A 13943-nucleotide genomic window follows, 5' to 3' on the forward strand; every position below is an offset into this window, starting at 1 on the left:
CCGCTTTGCCGGCGAGCTCTAAAGCTGTGGGGTTTTATTTTATTTTATTTTATTTTATTTTATTTTATTTTATTTTATTTTATTTTATTTTATTTTATTTAGGCTCTTATCACAGGTGGGTTTTTCCGCCCGGGCCCGCGCAGCGATTTCTTCCTGCATGTGCCCGGGGCAGCAACGGCCACAGCAGCCGCCTTTGAAGTCCCGATGGCACAGACCCGTCACGCCGCCGGGCACACAAAATGGGCTTCAACCTCCAGAAAACAGCTATCACTGAGCAGGCCTGAGCCCTGAGTGGGTATGGGGAAGCCAAAGCTGCTGTGCGTGGAGTTTGTCAGAGTTTCAAACGTGTGAATGTCCTTAAATAACCTACATCGCCCGGAGAAATAAGCCAACTGTCACACCCAGTTCTGGATTCCACATTAACAACCTCCTTCCGCAGCGTTAAACTTTGCCCTTGAGGACTTTTGTTTAACTTCTTAATTCGAAAAACAGATAGGGAGGGTGCACAGCCCCGGCTTTCTGAGCGAGCTGAAAGGTCCCATTGTTGGGGCAGGAGATGTGCAGGTAGAAGCAAATGGAACAAGTATGGGTTGGATTGTCGTTCTGCTTGGAAACACGTGAGAGGTGCTCGCGGCGAGGCTGGGGGTGAGGGACGGCGTGCAGGAAGGCTGGTTTGAGGAGGTTTCCATAAACAATGGGCCTGTTCCTGGGCTCCTGACTCAGGCAGAAACTGCTACAGGAGTCGATGAGGCACTTTGTTAAATATCCAGAATCACAGAACGTTTCCTTGCTGTTCTTCCTGTAGAAAGGAGCTGATTGTCAGGAGTGGCTGGAGGATTTTTGTGTGTCTCTGCTATCTCCAGGAGTGCATAAGAAACAAAAAGACTTGCACTATCAGAGAACCGTAATTGCCATCTCAGACTTCCTGTTTAGGATTCAGTCAAGTAGATATTGTTTATGGATCATAAAACCTTACTACTGTGAGGATTCTCAAATACGAGTTTCAACTTTCATGGTGCTGTAAATTAGGGGTGGGGGGGGAAAAGTGTGATAATACTCCTCAGAGAACAGTAAAATAGAGCTCTGCAATGGTTAAATGGAATTTTATAAGCACATTCAGTGTGGAACTGTTTTGCATTACATGAGTTGAATACCTTAGAGATGACACACATCTGCAGGCACTTTATTAAATCCTTAGTCAGCACTTTTCAACCTGATGAGATTACTTCTTCATTTGACTGGAGAAAGGGAAGCAAAGATCTCGTACCGGACTGCAGAATTCTTTCTGATGTTTCACCTTGAGTGCTGGAGAAGGACAGCGAGATGCTGGGCAGGACAATACAGACTCGTAGTTGCAGCGACAACTGTGTGGCAGCAATTTTACTGAGCAGGACCTTTAGCTCCATTTAGCTCTAAACTCGCTGGGAGAACAGTACTGCAAAGTAAAGAGAAGGGAAATAAAACACCGGCTCTTTTATGAAAAAGCACGGAGATAATATCATCCTGACCGTACTGTGATAGGGCCCATGATTTAAATGGAGATTTTAAATTAAGAAAGGCAACACCGCCTGCTCCGAGTGGGTGCAGTCGGATAGGTTACAGAACTGCAGGGATGAAATGGGTGAGGTGCTTAGACATCGGGCAGCACTCTAAAGCAAGGCACAAAATACTTCAGCCATCTAAATGTAGGGATCCAGGCTTCTTTTTTTTCTCCATTCTAAGCTCCCTAATCATGCAAAAAAACCCTTGATAGGTCCCAGCTATCGGGTCTCCAAGTGCCTAATACGCTTCCTAGACGTTTTCATTTGAGGCCGGAGGTCTCCTCTCCCTAGCAGAGAAGTTTCACAGGTGCTCCAGAGGAACAATGGTGCTCTTCAGCCCTAATCCTGGAAGACTTAGACGTGTATAGAAGGCTTGAGGGGGGATATGAGATCTTAATATTAAAATGATTAGCAGAAAAAGGAGGATCATTCTGTGTGTGCGCTTCAGCTGTAAGATGCTCTAAATTAAACCAGTGTCCCGAGAGCGGTGCTGGTGGGATCTGCTGGGTAAATGCGCGCTCTGTCTCGCTGTTCTGCTGCCTCAGCCCATAAAACATCTCATCCAAGTGGGGCTGCAGGAGCAGGCGCAGCTGTTGGCGAAGCGCTCCGAGTTTGGGTCCCGTAAAAGCAGCTTTTCACTCGAGGCCATGCAGAGGAAGTTTTGAAACAAGCGTGCGGTTTGGTTTGGGTCTCTCCTGTAAGGGTTAAGTTTTTTCATTGGTATTAAGGCCGAGCAGTGTCTGCAGGAGTCATATTGACACCCTAGTGCATGGTAACTCTACTCCTTTATTGACATGTTGCTAGTCAGGAGCACAATAGCGCTCTGTGTCTGCAAATCATTGCTAAAATCATCTCAAGAAAAAAAAAAAAAGTTTGAAAGCCCAACGCGAGACAAAGGCCCCAGAGCTGCACTGCGCCGCTCAAAACTCCCGAGTCAGCAACTTCTATTGATTAAAAACTAACCTTTAAAGTAACTCGCAGAGTGTGTGGTTAGCATTTAAATTTAAACATGTCATGAGTTGATTTGTGTTACTGAATACCAACTCCGAAGGAGTTACATTCACATCAGATTTTTTTTTTTCTAATTCCCTTAAGCAGCTAAAGTATTTCATGAAATGTCAATAGGGCAGGGGGGGAAAAAAAGGTGTTTTGGAGGGAGGGGACTCGCGCCCAGCCTCGCCGTTTCTTTTCCCATGCAAATAGTCACCCCAAAAAGAAAAGTGTGGGGAGCGACACACAATAATTAGACCTTTGTCTAACTTTCCCAAGTGCCAGAGAAAGACAGATTAATTAAATATACAACAGTGTTGGTTTTTGGAGTGGGGGTCTCTCTTGCTGTGGAGGTCATAAATTAGGCAGAATAAATAGTTCAGTGTGTTGGGAGCGGGGCTCGACGTCAGCGCGGCTGGCGGCGGTGGGAGGGCGCAGCGCCGCGCTTGCGGATGGCGGTCACGTCTGGGGCTGTCTGGTTGCCCTTAGCAACGAGACATGATGTAACACCGGGATGAACTTGAACTTGGGGGACTTGAAAAGGGAACAATAGACCAGAGCAATCAATAAAGCCTATTTCAGTGAAGGATTACAGAGCCGCTCTGGGGTAACCTTGTCTGCGAGGCGCGGGGTGAATAGCGAGATGCGTGAAGGAGCGCGGGGCGGCGGGGGACGGAGCGGCGGAGCGGCCGGGGCGGCCGGACACACGGACCGAGGGCCGGGGGGGCGGCGGAGCCCGGGCGGGCCGCGGGACCCCAGCGCCGCCAGCCCCGGCCCCGCGCGGCCCCACCTCCGCAACCTCTGCGCTTCTTTTTTTTTTCCTTTTTTTTTTTTTTTTATTTCCTGCTTTTTTTTAAAAAAAAAGGGGGGGGGATAGAAAAAAATGAGCTTTTGAAACGAGGGAGGAGTGGCGAGGGCAGCGGCTCCCGCCACCGGCGGGCCATGTGCCGGGCCAGCGGCCATGGAGCAGCCGGACAGCGGAGATGGGAACCATCGCCTGGAACTGTTCAACCCCTCCGCTCCACGGCCTCGCAGCCTTTAACCCTTCCACAACGTCACCTCGCAGTTTTAACCCCTCTACTCCATCGCCTCTGAATTTTTAACCTCTCTAGTCCATCACCTTTCAGTTTTAACTTTTCTATTCTATCACCTCACAGAGTTCAGCCCTTCTATTCCATCACTTCAAAGCGTCCAACCCCTCTGCCTCATCTCCTCTCAATCTTTACCCCCTCTACTCCATCACCTCAGTCTTAACTCCCCCTAACTCCCATCATCTCTCAGTCTGTAACCCCTCTTCTCCTTTACCTTGCAGTTTTAACCCTTCTACTCCTTTCCTTCTTGGACTTCACCCCCACTTCTCCCTGCTGGGCAGTGCCACAGTTCCCAGACCGGCCAAAAACTGTCACACTCAAACACAAAGCATGAGGGATGACCCTGAAAAGTTTGGAAAAGTTGGAAGCTGGCAATGGCCAGAGGTGCTGGTGGTGGTTGGAGATGTCTCCAGCGCAGCACAGCCCACACTCCACGTCCCTGCACCCACCTGAAAATCAGTAGGGCCCCGCAGTCAGGGAGGAGAACGGGACTTGGCTCCGCTTCACGAACCCTGCCAGAACTTTCCTCTGTTTATAAACTTTACATATGAGAACTATTTCGTTTAATTGCAGCCTGAGTAAGTCTAAATATAAAATCTGTAGGCAATAGATGGGGCCGATATGGGACCGGTGTGTTTGTATTCAGAAGGGCGAGCAGAGGAAGAGTTAGTTAATGAGGTGTATTGGAAGCAGGACAACTTCTCCAATCCTGCTATTTATTTTACCGATTCCTACCTCCATGGCAAGACCACATAATCTCCAGGTCCCACATGAAACTTGCCTCAGAGTCTTCCGTAAATGTTCATAAGTCCTCCCTGAGCTGATTGTGCTATCAATCACGTCAGAGGCCGAAAAGGAGCGGAGGAAAAACTTGGTAAAACTTGTCATCGGTCCGTGCGCGCACGAGGACGCACCTCATATATTACAGGAGCCCCGGCAAAAAAACGGGGGGTATCAGCAACGGCTCTTTAATACCCGAGTCTTTCTTGTTGTATTACTTTACTCCAGGCTAAATAGTTGCTGCTTGTTGGTGTATTCCCACAGCAATATGTCACTGCCAAGGAGCATCCCCCCGCGCGCACGGTCCCAGGGCCTAACACTGCTCTCATTCATGGCGGGTTCAGGTTGGGCTGACCCTGCCGGGGCCAGCGTGGGCTCTCCCCGTGTGGTGGCACTGCCCCGGCTCCAGCAGAGCCCACTCCAGCTTCCCAACTGTGTTTATTTTCCTATGGAGGAGCGAAATCGCTCTCTGTGCTGCGGGCATCTGCGCCGTTGGGTTAAGGACGGTATTGTTGCGGGGCTGAATTCCCTGGGAATTCCCTCCCTATGGGGAAAAAGAAGAAAAAGGGGGAAAAAAAAATATTTTCCCAAAGAAAAGCTATTAGTTGAGGCCCACGTTTTGTTTTGAAACACAAGTATGGGGAGAGGTACGGGACATTTTCACTGATCCACTTTCCCCAGATTTGCTTTATCCTGGCTTTTCTGTAGCGATCCACATTTCTCCTAAGAAAACAGCCCTGTTGTTGAATTTCTGTGCATCTGTTCCAGCGAGACAGTTGAAGCAGGGCAGTATAAAGCAACAGATGCTTATGCTGGCACATGCCTAAATACCCAAGAAAACCCCGACTGCAGGGTGATAAATGGCACAGAGAGGCGAATGTGTATCGCCTTTTCAGGGGATTAGACAAAAGTGAACTGGAGGGATCTTCAAGCCATCATCTATTAAAAAGATTGATAACTTGTAACGTGACATGACCCCCACGTTCATCTGTAGCTATGTCCAGCGACTGTCGGCGAGGAAAAAAAAATATATTGATTTGTACAGTATTTTTAATTAAGCTTTGTAATTAGGTCAATTCGTCACGGTCTCAATTAGCCCCCCTCTTGGCGGAGGAGGCTGGCGGCCGTGCCCGGAGCCCTTGGGGAAGCGGCGAGAGCGAGCGGCCGGGGCTGATGCCTCTCCTTTCTCTTTTTGCAGTCCTGGTACCTGGGATAAAAGTCTCCGCTTCCCACCACGCACCGGACAGACCACCAGACCCCTTCCCACCTCTGTAACACGGAAGCAGCAGCAACGCAGCGCAGCGACTTCACATCGGCGGAAGGGGAGGCGAGCAGACACCGACAGCAAACTCGTACATGGAAATGGCAAACGTTATGGTTGAATGGCAAAGGCCGTAACTTTCTCTCGAGATTTGATTTTAATTTTTCTTTTTTTTTTTAATTTTTTTTTTTGTTGTTTTTTTAGACAACTTTAGGACTGTTGTAATTTCTCATATGGTGCTGGAAATGGTTGGGCTTCATAACTTTTGAAGTGTTTCATTGGTAGTGTAAGCGTTAGGTGACACTGAGTAGAACTAGCCTCTGCTGCTGCTTACCAACTCGCTGTTGTAACACACTTTCCATATGGAGCCTAACTGTTTTACAGTATCCTCATCGGATTTTCCCATACAGGTGTGAGACTTCTTGAGAAATCATGAAACACACTTAAACTATAACTTTTGTAGTAGCTGAATTCTGCAATATATTACTTACCGGACAGACATAGAGCATGTTTTTTTTTTTTCTGTAACATATCGGGGAAAAAAAAAATGCAGGTTTCTTTTTTTTGTTGTTGTTGTTGTTGGGGTTTTTTTTTCTTTTTTTTTTTTTTTTTTACAGTCGGCACTTAGAGACGTAACATGAACCATAAGAGCATTGTCAACAATTTTTTTCCACTCGATTGCAGAGCGATTTAAAACATCAAACTACTACTATTCACTTAAAAAAAAAAAAAGAAAAAAAAGAAAAAAGTTTGAAATGCTGCACTTACATTTAAAAAAAAACATTTTTCAACAATTTTCAACAATTACACAAAAATTCACGCAGAAATGGGGAAGTTGGTCTGTTTTGACAGAAACTGACAGGAATCAATCAAAACAATCGAATTTTGAATTGAGTAAAGTGCAATTTCATTGGATAGCTAAATATCTTTGTAAGATAGAGATTGTTGAAAATTCTATTTTTGTTTTCCAAGTCCTTCCACCCCAGGACTCTAAATTATTGGGGTAAAAAACAGCCTTGCAAGAAAAAGGGGAGCTATTTTTGCTTTTTATGTTTTTTATTGTTGAACTTGTATCCCTTTAAAACTGAAGGAAAATTAAAAAAAAAAAAACAAATCTAATGGTGCTTTTACCACAATATGTTAACTACATTAAATGCTAATTAATCATTTTCTGTTATCAAAGCACATAACTAAAATGAAATCATAATATCTGTTAATTTTATAAGCTAAAAGTCACTATAATGGATTATGCCAATTCTGACAAATTTTACGTGTTTCCGGCAATATAGGGTTTATCAGTTCTCAAACACCTTGGGAATAAGAGAGAACGGTCCAGAAAGTAAAACACCTTCGTGTCCCTGAACTGGTACATTTTCTGGACTGTGGAGAAATCATTACAGAAACGAACGATGCTGATCTTCTTACAACTTATGCCAGTTCAAAAGCAAGGGCACTTGCTGAAGATGAAAAAAAGAAAAAAAACAGACAAATAAGTAGAAAATGAAAAAAAAAAAAAAAAAAAAAAAAAAAAGAAGTTTGGACCCCAAACGTCCTGTATCTTATGTACAAAAAAAAGGAAAAAAAAAGAAAAAAAAAAGAGTGCAAGTGATTTTTTCTATCAGACAGCGGAGCACCCCTTTGCTTCACATGCAACTTTAAGAAGGTTTCCTATACTATACATATATATACGTTCTGGTTGGCGAGTCCAGCTAATCAGAGAAAGTCTCTGCATGTTCTAGTGTTAGTAACTAATTTTTATATAGTTAATGTAGGGTAAAGTAGAGTGCATTAAGACACAATATTGTAATCCCTATTCCAGGCACTTGCCTTTAAACTATGTTTGTTCGACCCTTCAGAAGGGTTTCTACTACTGTCCTATACAATCAAGTAACTGAAATTCTTGGGAAGACACTTTGCTCCTCATCTTTTCCCTGAAACGATGTTTTGTTTTGTTTTCTTAATTTGCACGAAACAAAAAAAAAAAAAAATTCCATATCAATGTGCCTTGCCCTGGATAGCGATTATTTGTGGAATTGTTGCACATGTTCCTATATTGAAAGGGGTTTTTCCCTAGTCAAGCATTTGGAGACACTTTTTGTAAATGTGACTTTTATGTCAGCCATTGTCAGTTCCAACATCTAGAATTAAATAGGATGTTAGTTGTTCCGCAGATAGGAGTAGTGTTTATTGTCCTGTATGGTCAGTGGCAGTGCTATTCTGAGATCTGTAGATGCTAGATTATCAGTATTTTTGGATGTTGCTGCATTTTACCTTTTATTTGGAGTCTTCCTTTTTTTGTTTTGTTTTCTCCCAGATATATGAAAATATGCAATACCTGCTTATATCATGTAGAAAAGCTTAGCAATTATTAATTTTTCTTTTAATTTTTTTTTATTTGACCAAAGTTGGTGCTGCACTTGACGCAGTGTGTTTTAGGTGTTTGTCTTTGTACTTTTGTGATTTTTGAATGCACATGCAGGAAGGGCTCTTCTTAGAGAAGCAGTCAAACTGTGAAGCACTAAGCTGAACCCTGCTTCAAGCAATTTTTGTTTTACAACTGTTCCTTTCACAAGCAAGCCTTAAAAAAAAAAAAACAACTTCCTTTTTCTTCAGATCCCACACCCATTTTTATTAGCAGACTGCAATCAATCCACATTCAATAAAAGTATATAATGCCCATTTTTATATGCACGTTTTTAAACTTCCAAGTTCTGAAAATTGTTTACTGGTTATTCTCTATTTAAGGAAAAAATAAAATGTTTTGGATTTTCATATGTGTCTGATAAGTGGTTGAGTAGTCATTTTGCTCTATTGTATTGTGTGATTGTTAGTATATGGTATCACATCCTCTAGCCAGCATCCTTTGCCTTCCCTATAGCACTTAGCTGGGCATTACTTTATTAAGACATATGTGCACTAAAAAAAAAAAAAATAGCAGCTTTCAGTGCTTCACAGTGAAGGGAAAAAAGCCTAGACAAACATTTTGTCAGAACCTTGCTATGAGACAAGGTATTACCAGTAAATTGGTTGTATATACAATAAAATTGCACCCTTTTTTAAACAAAACAAACTAAGCAATAGTTTGGGCAGTTAGTTGTTTTTAGTGAGCATGTTGTAGTCATGGCTGCAAAGAGAGAGAATTAAACTGCCCACTCAGAAGATATGTAATTTGTATGTTGTATAGTTTTATTGATTACACTGATTTATTCTACCCTATTTTATAATGCAGGACTTTTGTAATGTTGTTTAAATGAGGAAAAATTTCTGTCAAATTAGCTTAGTGGAATTTCTGATTGTTCGTTATAAAGGCAGCGTTCATAGAATTGCTTTTTTTTTTTTTTTCCTTTGGGAACTGGATTTAAGTTAAAAACTTTCCCGTTTCCTTTTTTTGTATGTATTTAAATACAGTTATTTTTCTTCTCTCAATGGTATAGCATATTCCTATGCTTGAGAAGTATAGGCTACTGAAGAACCATTGTAAATGGACATTACAGGTATGCTGTATTTTTGAAGGTATTTTTGTCATATTAAGTTTGATGACGCTAAAGTTAGGGAACTCTGAGCAGAATTGCGAGAAAAAAAATGTTTTAAAGGCTTTAAAACATTAGGTAGGAGGTCAAGGGTGTTAACCAACAGGGGTTGTAAAGTATTACACACTAAATTCAGTTTGCGTTCACCTTCCTCTCACGCAGGAAACGCGGCAGTTCCGTTCTGTGCAGGTGTAGAGAACAAACAGTGTTTTAGTCCTCCTTTAGAGGAGCGGGGAGGCGAGCAGGGATGGGCAGGAGGGATGGGGCATCCATCCATCCCTCCATGCACCCACCCAGCCATCCATCCATCCATCCCTCCATCCCTGGATGGTCCCGCCGTGCGGGCGGCCGCAGAGCCCCGGCCCCGCGCCGGGCGCTCCTTCCGAGTCACCCAAGAACTTTTTTTCCTCCCCGCCTCCTTCTCTCCAGAACTGTCAGACGCACAAATTCTCTGACCTGTGCCCACCCCCGCCCACCCAAATTTAAAGCCCTAGGGATGGCTTAGCGCGAATTGACTTTTTCCCAAGTTAATTCCTTTCTTTTTTTTTCTTTCCCCCCCTCTTTTTTCGGGTTTTTTAAATTTTTTTTTTGGTTTTTTTTTTTGAACGAGGGCACTTGCTTTTCTCATGCCGCACACCCCAGCAATGCCATTATTATTTATTCTTTTTCCTTTATAATAAAAAGAAAAACTTTCGGGCTTCGAGTTTAGGCAGCCATGGTACACTTTGTCTCTGTTGCTTGTTCCCCCTCCCCTTAAGGTCGAAGGGGAAAAGAAACACCAAGTTTTCTCAACTCCACAGTATTCAGTCAGCCCACAGGAATATGCAAAATCCCTCTAACATTTTTTTTTTCTTTCTCTAGTTCTCTTTGTTCCGTATATTTGCAGCTTTGTAGTAACAGTGTTATAAAATATTTACTGTACAAAAATACAAAAAAACCCAGATACATAGCCTAAAACAGGTTTTTTTTCCTTGTGGTGAATTATTTTTTTTTAAGAATGTCAGTTAATATTGTACTTTGCATTGTGTCTCTGGAAATATCTTTTTTTTTCTTTTTTTTTGTTGGTAGAAGGCCTCCATCGAACAAAATTAAAACCATAACCGGCATGACAATGTAAGGAGAGCTTCAATGGCACCTAAACAATAAATAAATAACAAATTCAACCTCATGAGGTCTGTCGGAGGCAGGTCTTGTGAAGTTAACACTGCCTGCTAGGCAGGATTTTCATTAAATCAAGCTTACAATGCCAATTTTGTCTTGAAGTCAATGCATGTATTACTGTTTGACAGTAAACCCAGCTATGCCATCATCAAGTCCAAGGCTGCGCAATAGTCTAATTAGTATCGAGTACATTTTCCTTTTATTTTTTCCAATAAAAAAGCAGTGGGATGAAAATTGCTTTGATATATAGCAGGTAACATTGAAGCTATTCCATAGCACTTAACTGTAGTGAATACTGTGTCACCAATTCTGAAATCAATTTAATGTTTAATGCAAATCCATTACATGGTGCTATTACAGGCTGGCAAAATGATTTACAAAAATGTGACAACTTGGGCTCAATTCACTCTGCTTTCCAACAATGTAAATGCATAGCAGTGTTTATCTGCATGAAAACTATGCACTAATCTATCTGAAAAAAAAAAAAGAAAAGAATATATCAACTTTGGTATCTACTTTCCGTTTACTTCGATCCTTGCCTTTTCGGTCATTGTTATAATGCCAGCTTTAGGACAGAAAGAATTATAAGAAAACCAGCATAATACCTGATATATTAAAATGTAGTGCCTGTGAAATCTGTATTATATTGCTCTTCTGAAGTAAGATTTTTCTACACCGGTAGCCTTCGCTGTCTGTCAGAACCTTCTGATATAGGTGATGTAAAATAACCGTACAATATTAATGCATGCTATTCCATAATGCTTAGTAGCTGTATGAATATTACTCAAAGTTATGTTAGTCTTTTTTTCTGACTTGGTTCTTGTCAGATAGGTTTAAAGATATTTCACTGAGAACGCAAATTCTGTCTTTATTGATTTGGGGTGTTTTCAGTATTTTGGAGGTATACATTTACTTAAATTCAGTATTACTTGTGTTTTGGGTTTTTTTTCTTTTTTTTCTTTTTTTTTCCTTTTCTTTTTTTTTTTTTTTTTTTTTTTTTTTTTATTTCCTAGAGGGCAGGACATGGTGTTTGAGACCAGAAATCCGTGCCTGGTAAGATTTTCGTCTCGAAAAGCTACCCTAAGAATTCAGAGAGCTTGCTCTGAAGAACAGTTCAAATTGAAGGGACAGTCCTTTAAACCCACAAATGAGACCGAGCTCATGTTGCGAGAGATTTCTTAATGGGCAGCGGTGAACCAGGTACCCATGCTTGACCCTTCTTCACACCAGACTTCCTCATATAGAATGAAAAAAAACCCTTTTAAAAAAAAAAAAAAAAAAAAAAGAAAAAAAGAAAAAAAAAAAACCTCATGTGGTTGTTTAGTTTCATGCACAGTTGCAATATTTTTCTTCAAAACAAACTCTGTACAAAACTTTGGGCCCGATTCATAAAAGCTCCTTTGCTATTAACACGGGAGGCTGGTGGGCTCCTCTCCTCCAAATTGAGGGTGGGCTTCGCCCCGGCGAGCCCCGCTGGCCCTGCTCTCCCTCCCCTTCCCCTCTCCGCCTCCCCCAGCCCACGGAGACCGGGAGCCGGTGGCCAGGGGCCGTGGAGGAGGCGAGGCAGCCAGGACCATGCTCCGAGCCCCAGAGGTGCAGGTTGGCAGGAGGAAAAGGGGGAGCACGGCTCCGGCAGGTGCCGGGGGCTCGGGACACCGCGACTCGATCGCAAAAGAGATCTTGTCCGCGCCAGAACAAAACGCGCTCGATCGCTACCTCTGAGCTCTAGAGAAACCCTCCGTCGGGGCCAGCGCTCGCCCGCAATGTGAACTTTTGTACTTTGGATGCTTTTTTTTTTTCTCTTAGGGAAGACTATTTTCCACTTAGTTAATCTTCTATGCTCGAGCATGAACAAAAACAATTGTGTTGGGTGAAATGCCCCCCCTTTTATCTGCATCCACAAATTAATATGAGGGGAAAAACAAAAAGAAGATGAGTTTCTAGATGGAGCATGGTAGGGTGAGAGCGCCCGGCTCGGCATCCGCCACCGACGCCGCTCGTCCTTGTTGCAACTGCTGCCTTGGGGACAGGGCCACGAAATTCTTGGGAAACAGAATCAAGGAGAAATCTCCATTTTGGCCGGCTGTGCGGGTTCTCCCGAACTCTGCCCCAGCCCAGCCCAGTCCCTCAGCGGCGGGTTGAGATTTGAGGCGCTAAAATTTCCACCGGCCGTGTGAAAGATCTGCTGCAAATTCACTTGACACCCGTGTTAATACCATGTCGTGTTCATTTTTTTTTATGAGTCAGGCCCCTCGTGCCTCTAGTATACTTGTATTGACTCTCATAGTTACCATTTTAGTTTTACTGTGTTCTGTGAAAAAAATTGTAATTGGTTGAGAATCACTGTGGGCATCCATTCTTATTCAACTAAGTCTCCGCAGGTTTTTTGAGCTGGTGTGGATTAGTTTAACTCTTGTATTCAACCATTAGTGCTACCACCTTCTCACATTACAATACAATTACTGGAAGCAAGTACTGCATTTCCTATGCAACAAAAAAGGAAAATAAAAAATTGCTAATGCTAACAGGCCGTGTTGTTATTTACTCCCAGCCGGGCACGGGGTGGGGTTGCGGCTGTAGGGCCGTGGGCATCGGGCATCAACCTCTCCTGGCCCCAGCCCTGTGTGCTGGGCAGGCTCCCAGGCAGCAGCTTCATCCCAAATCGTGGGGATATTTGGGTAAATCGAGTCACTTTTGTCACATTGGCCACTCTTCCCCATGGTTTTGGTGTCCCGTCGCACAAAATCGTTCCAATATAGGAGTAATCCTCAGCAAATCTCTGCAGATTAATCATTCAAATTACAGAGATGAAGCACACCTAGGAAAGATCCAGGTAATTAATAAGTGCTTCAAGTGCTACAATGCATCTTTAAATGTAACTAAACTATAAAAATATTGCCACATTTCCAAGGAGCCCCAGTACAGCCAGGGCTGTTGGGATTGACCTTGGAGCTGTTGGCAGAGCTGCCTCTCTCTGCAAGGCTCTGGGTGCAGAAATAGGCAAAATATAGGCTTTTTTACAAATGTTGAAGCTTCCTTCAAAGTTTTTCACTCTGCAGCACCTTTTGCTTAAAAGATACATGCAGAATTTAGCATTTGCAGAAAGGGTTTTTTTTGCATTTAAGCCATTCTGGCTGTTTTCTATGTAAAAGCAGACACCAAGCTCACACCTGAAGGGTGAGGGCTGGTGCAGCTCTGCCACTGCCCTTGGGGACAGCAAACAGGGACCCCCATGACCCCCAGCCCTTCCCCAGGCAGCACCAGCTGCAACACCAGCTCTTCCATTTTATTTGGGGGGAAATGAGTGTTTTCTAACAAATGTGTGCCTGACACACGTAAACCGCTGGTATTTCCTTTCTCACACCTCCACAGAGTTTTGGTTTTGGCTGCAAGGCCAGGGCGGGAGGGTCAGGCTGGGCACAGGTCTAATGTCACCATCCCATGGGGGGGACCCTGTCTGTGCCCCTCGCTGTGCGCCTCCCATGTGGGCAGCGCTGGCACCAGTGCATGGTGTGGCAGCTGAGGACAGGTTGGAGCCTGTTCAATTTGGCTTTTTTTTCCTCATAAATGAGACCAGACAGCGAGGAAA

At 43.4% G+C, this 13943-nt stretch overlaps 1 protein-coding gene across 16 annotated transcripts in view; it reads left to right on the top strand.

The window, feature by feature from the left end:
- NFIA (nuclear factor I A) overlaps nucleotides 1-12879 on the top strand; it is a 354108-nt gene extending 341229 nt beyond the window's left edge. For all 16 annotated transcript variants that reach the window (XM_058030281.1, XM_058030286.1, XM_058030282.1 and 13 more), the window contains one exon: nucleotides 5601-12879. In XM_058030281.1, coding sequence (XP_057886264.1) covers nucleotides 5601-5677 — 77 coding nt within the window. In that variant the 3' untranslated portion in view covers nucleotides 5678-12879. The remainder of the gene's footprint in view (nucleotides 1-5600) is intronic.
- The last annotated feature ends 1064 nt before the right edge of the window (nucleotides 12880-13943 follow it).

Source organism: Melospiza georgiana, chromosome 9 (genome assembly GCF_028018845.1).
Source record: "Melospiza georgiana isolate bMelGeo1 chromosome 9, bMelGeo1.pri, whole genome shotgun sequence".
NCBI lineage: Eukaryota > Metazoa > Chordata > Aves > Passeriformes > Passerellidae > Melospiza > Melospiza georgiana.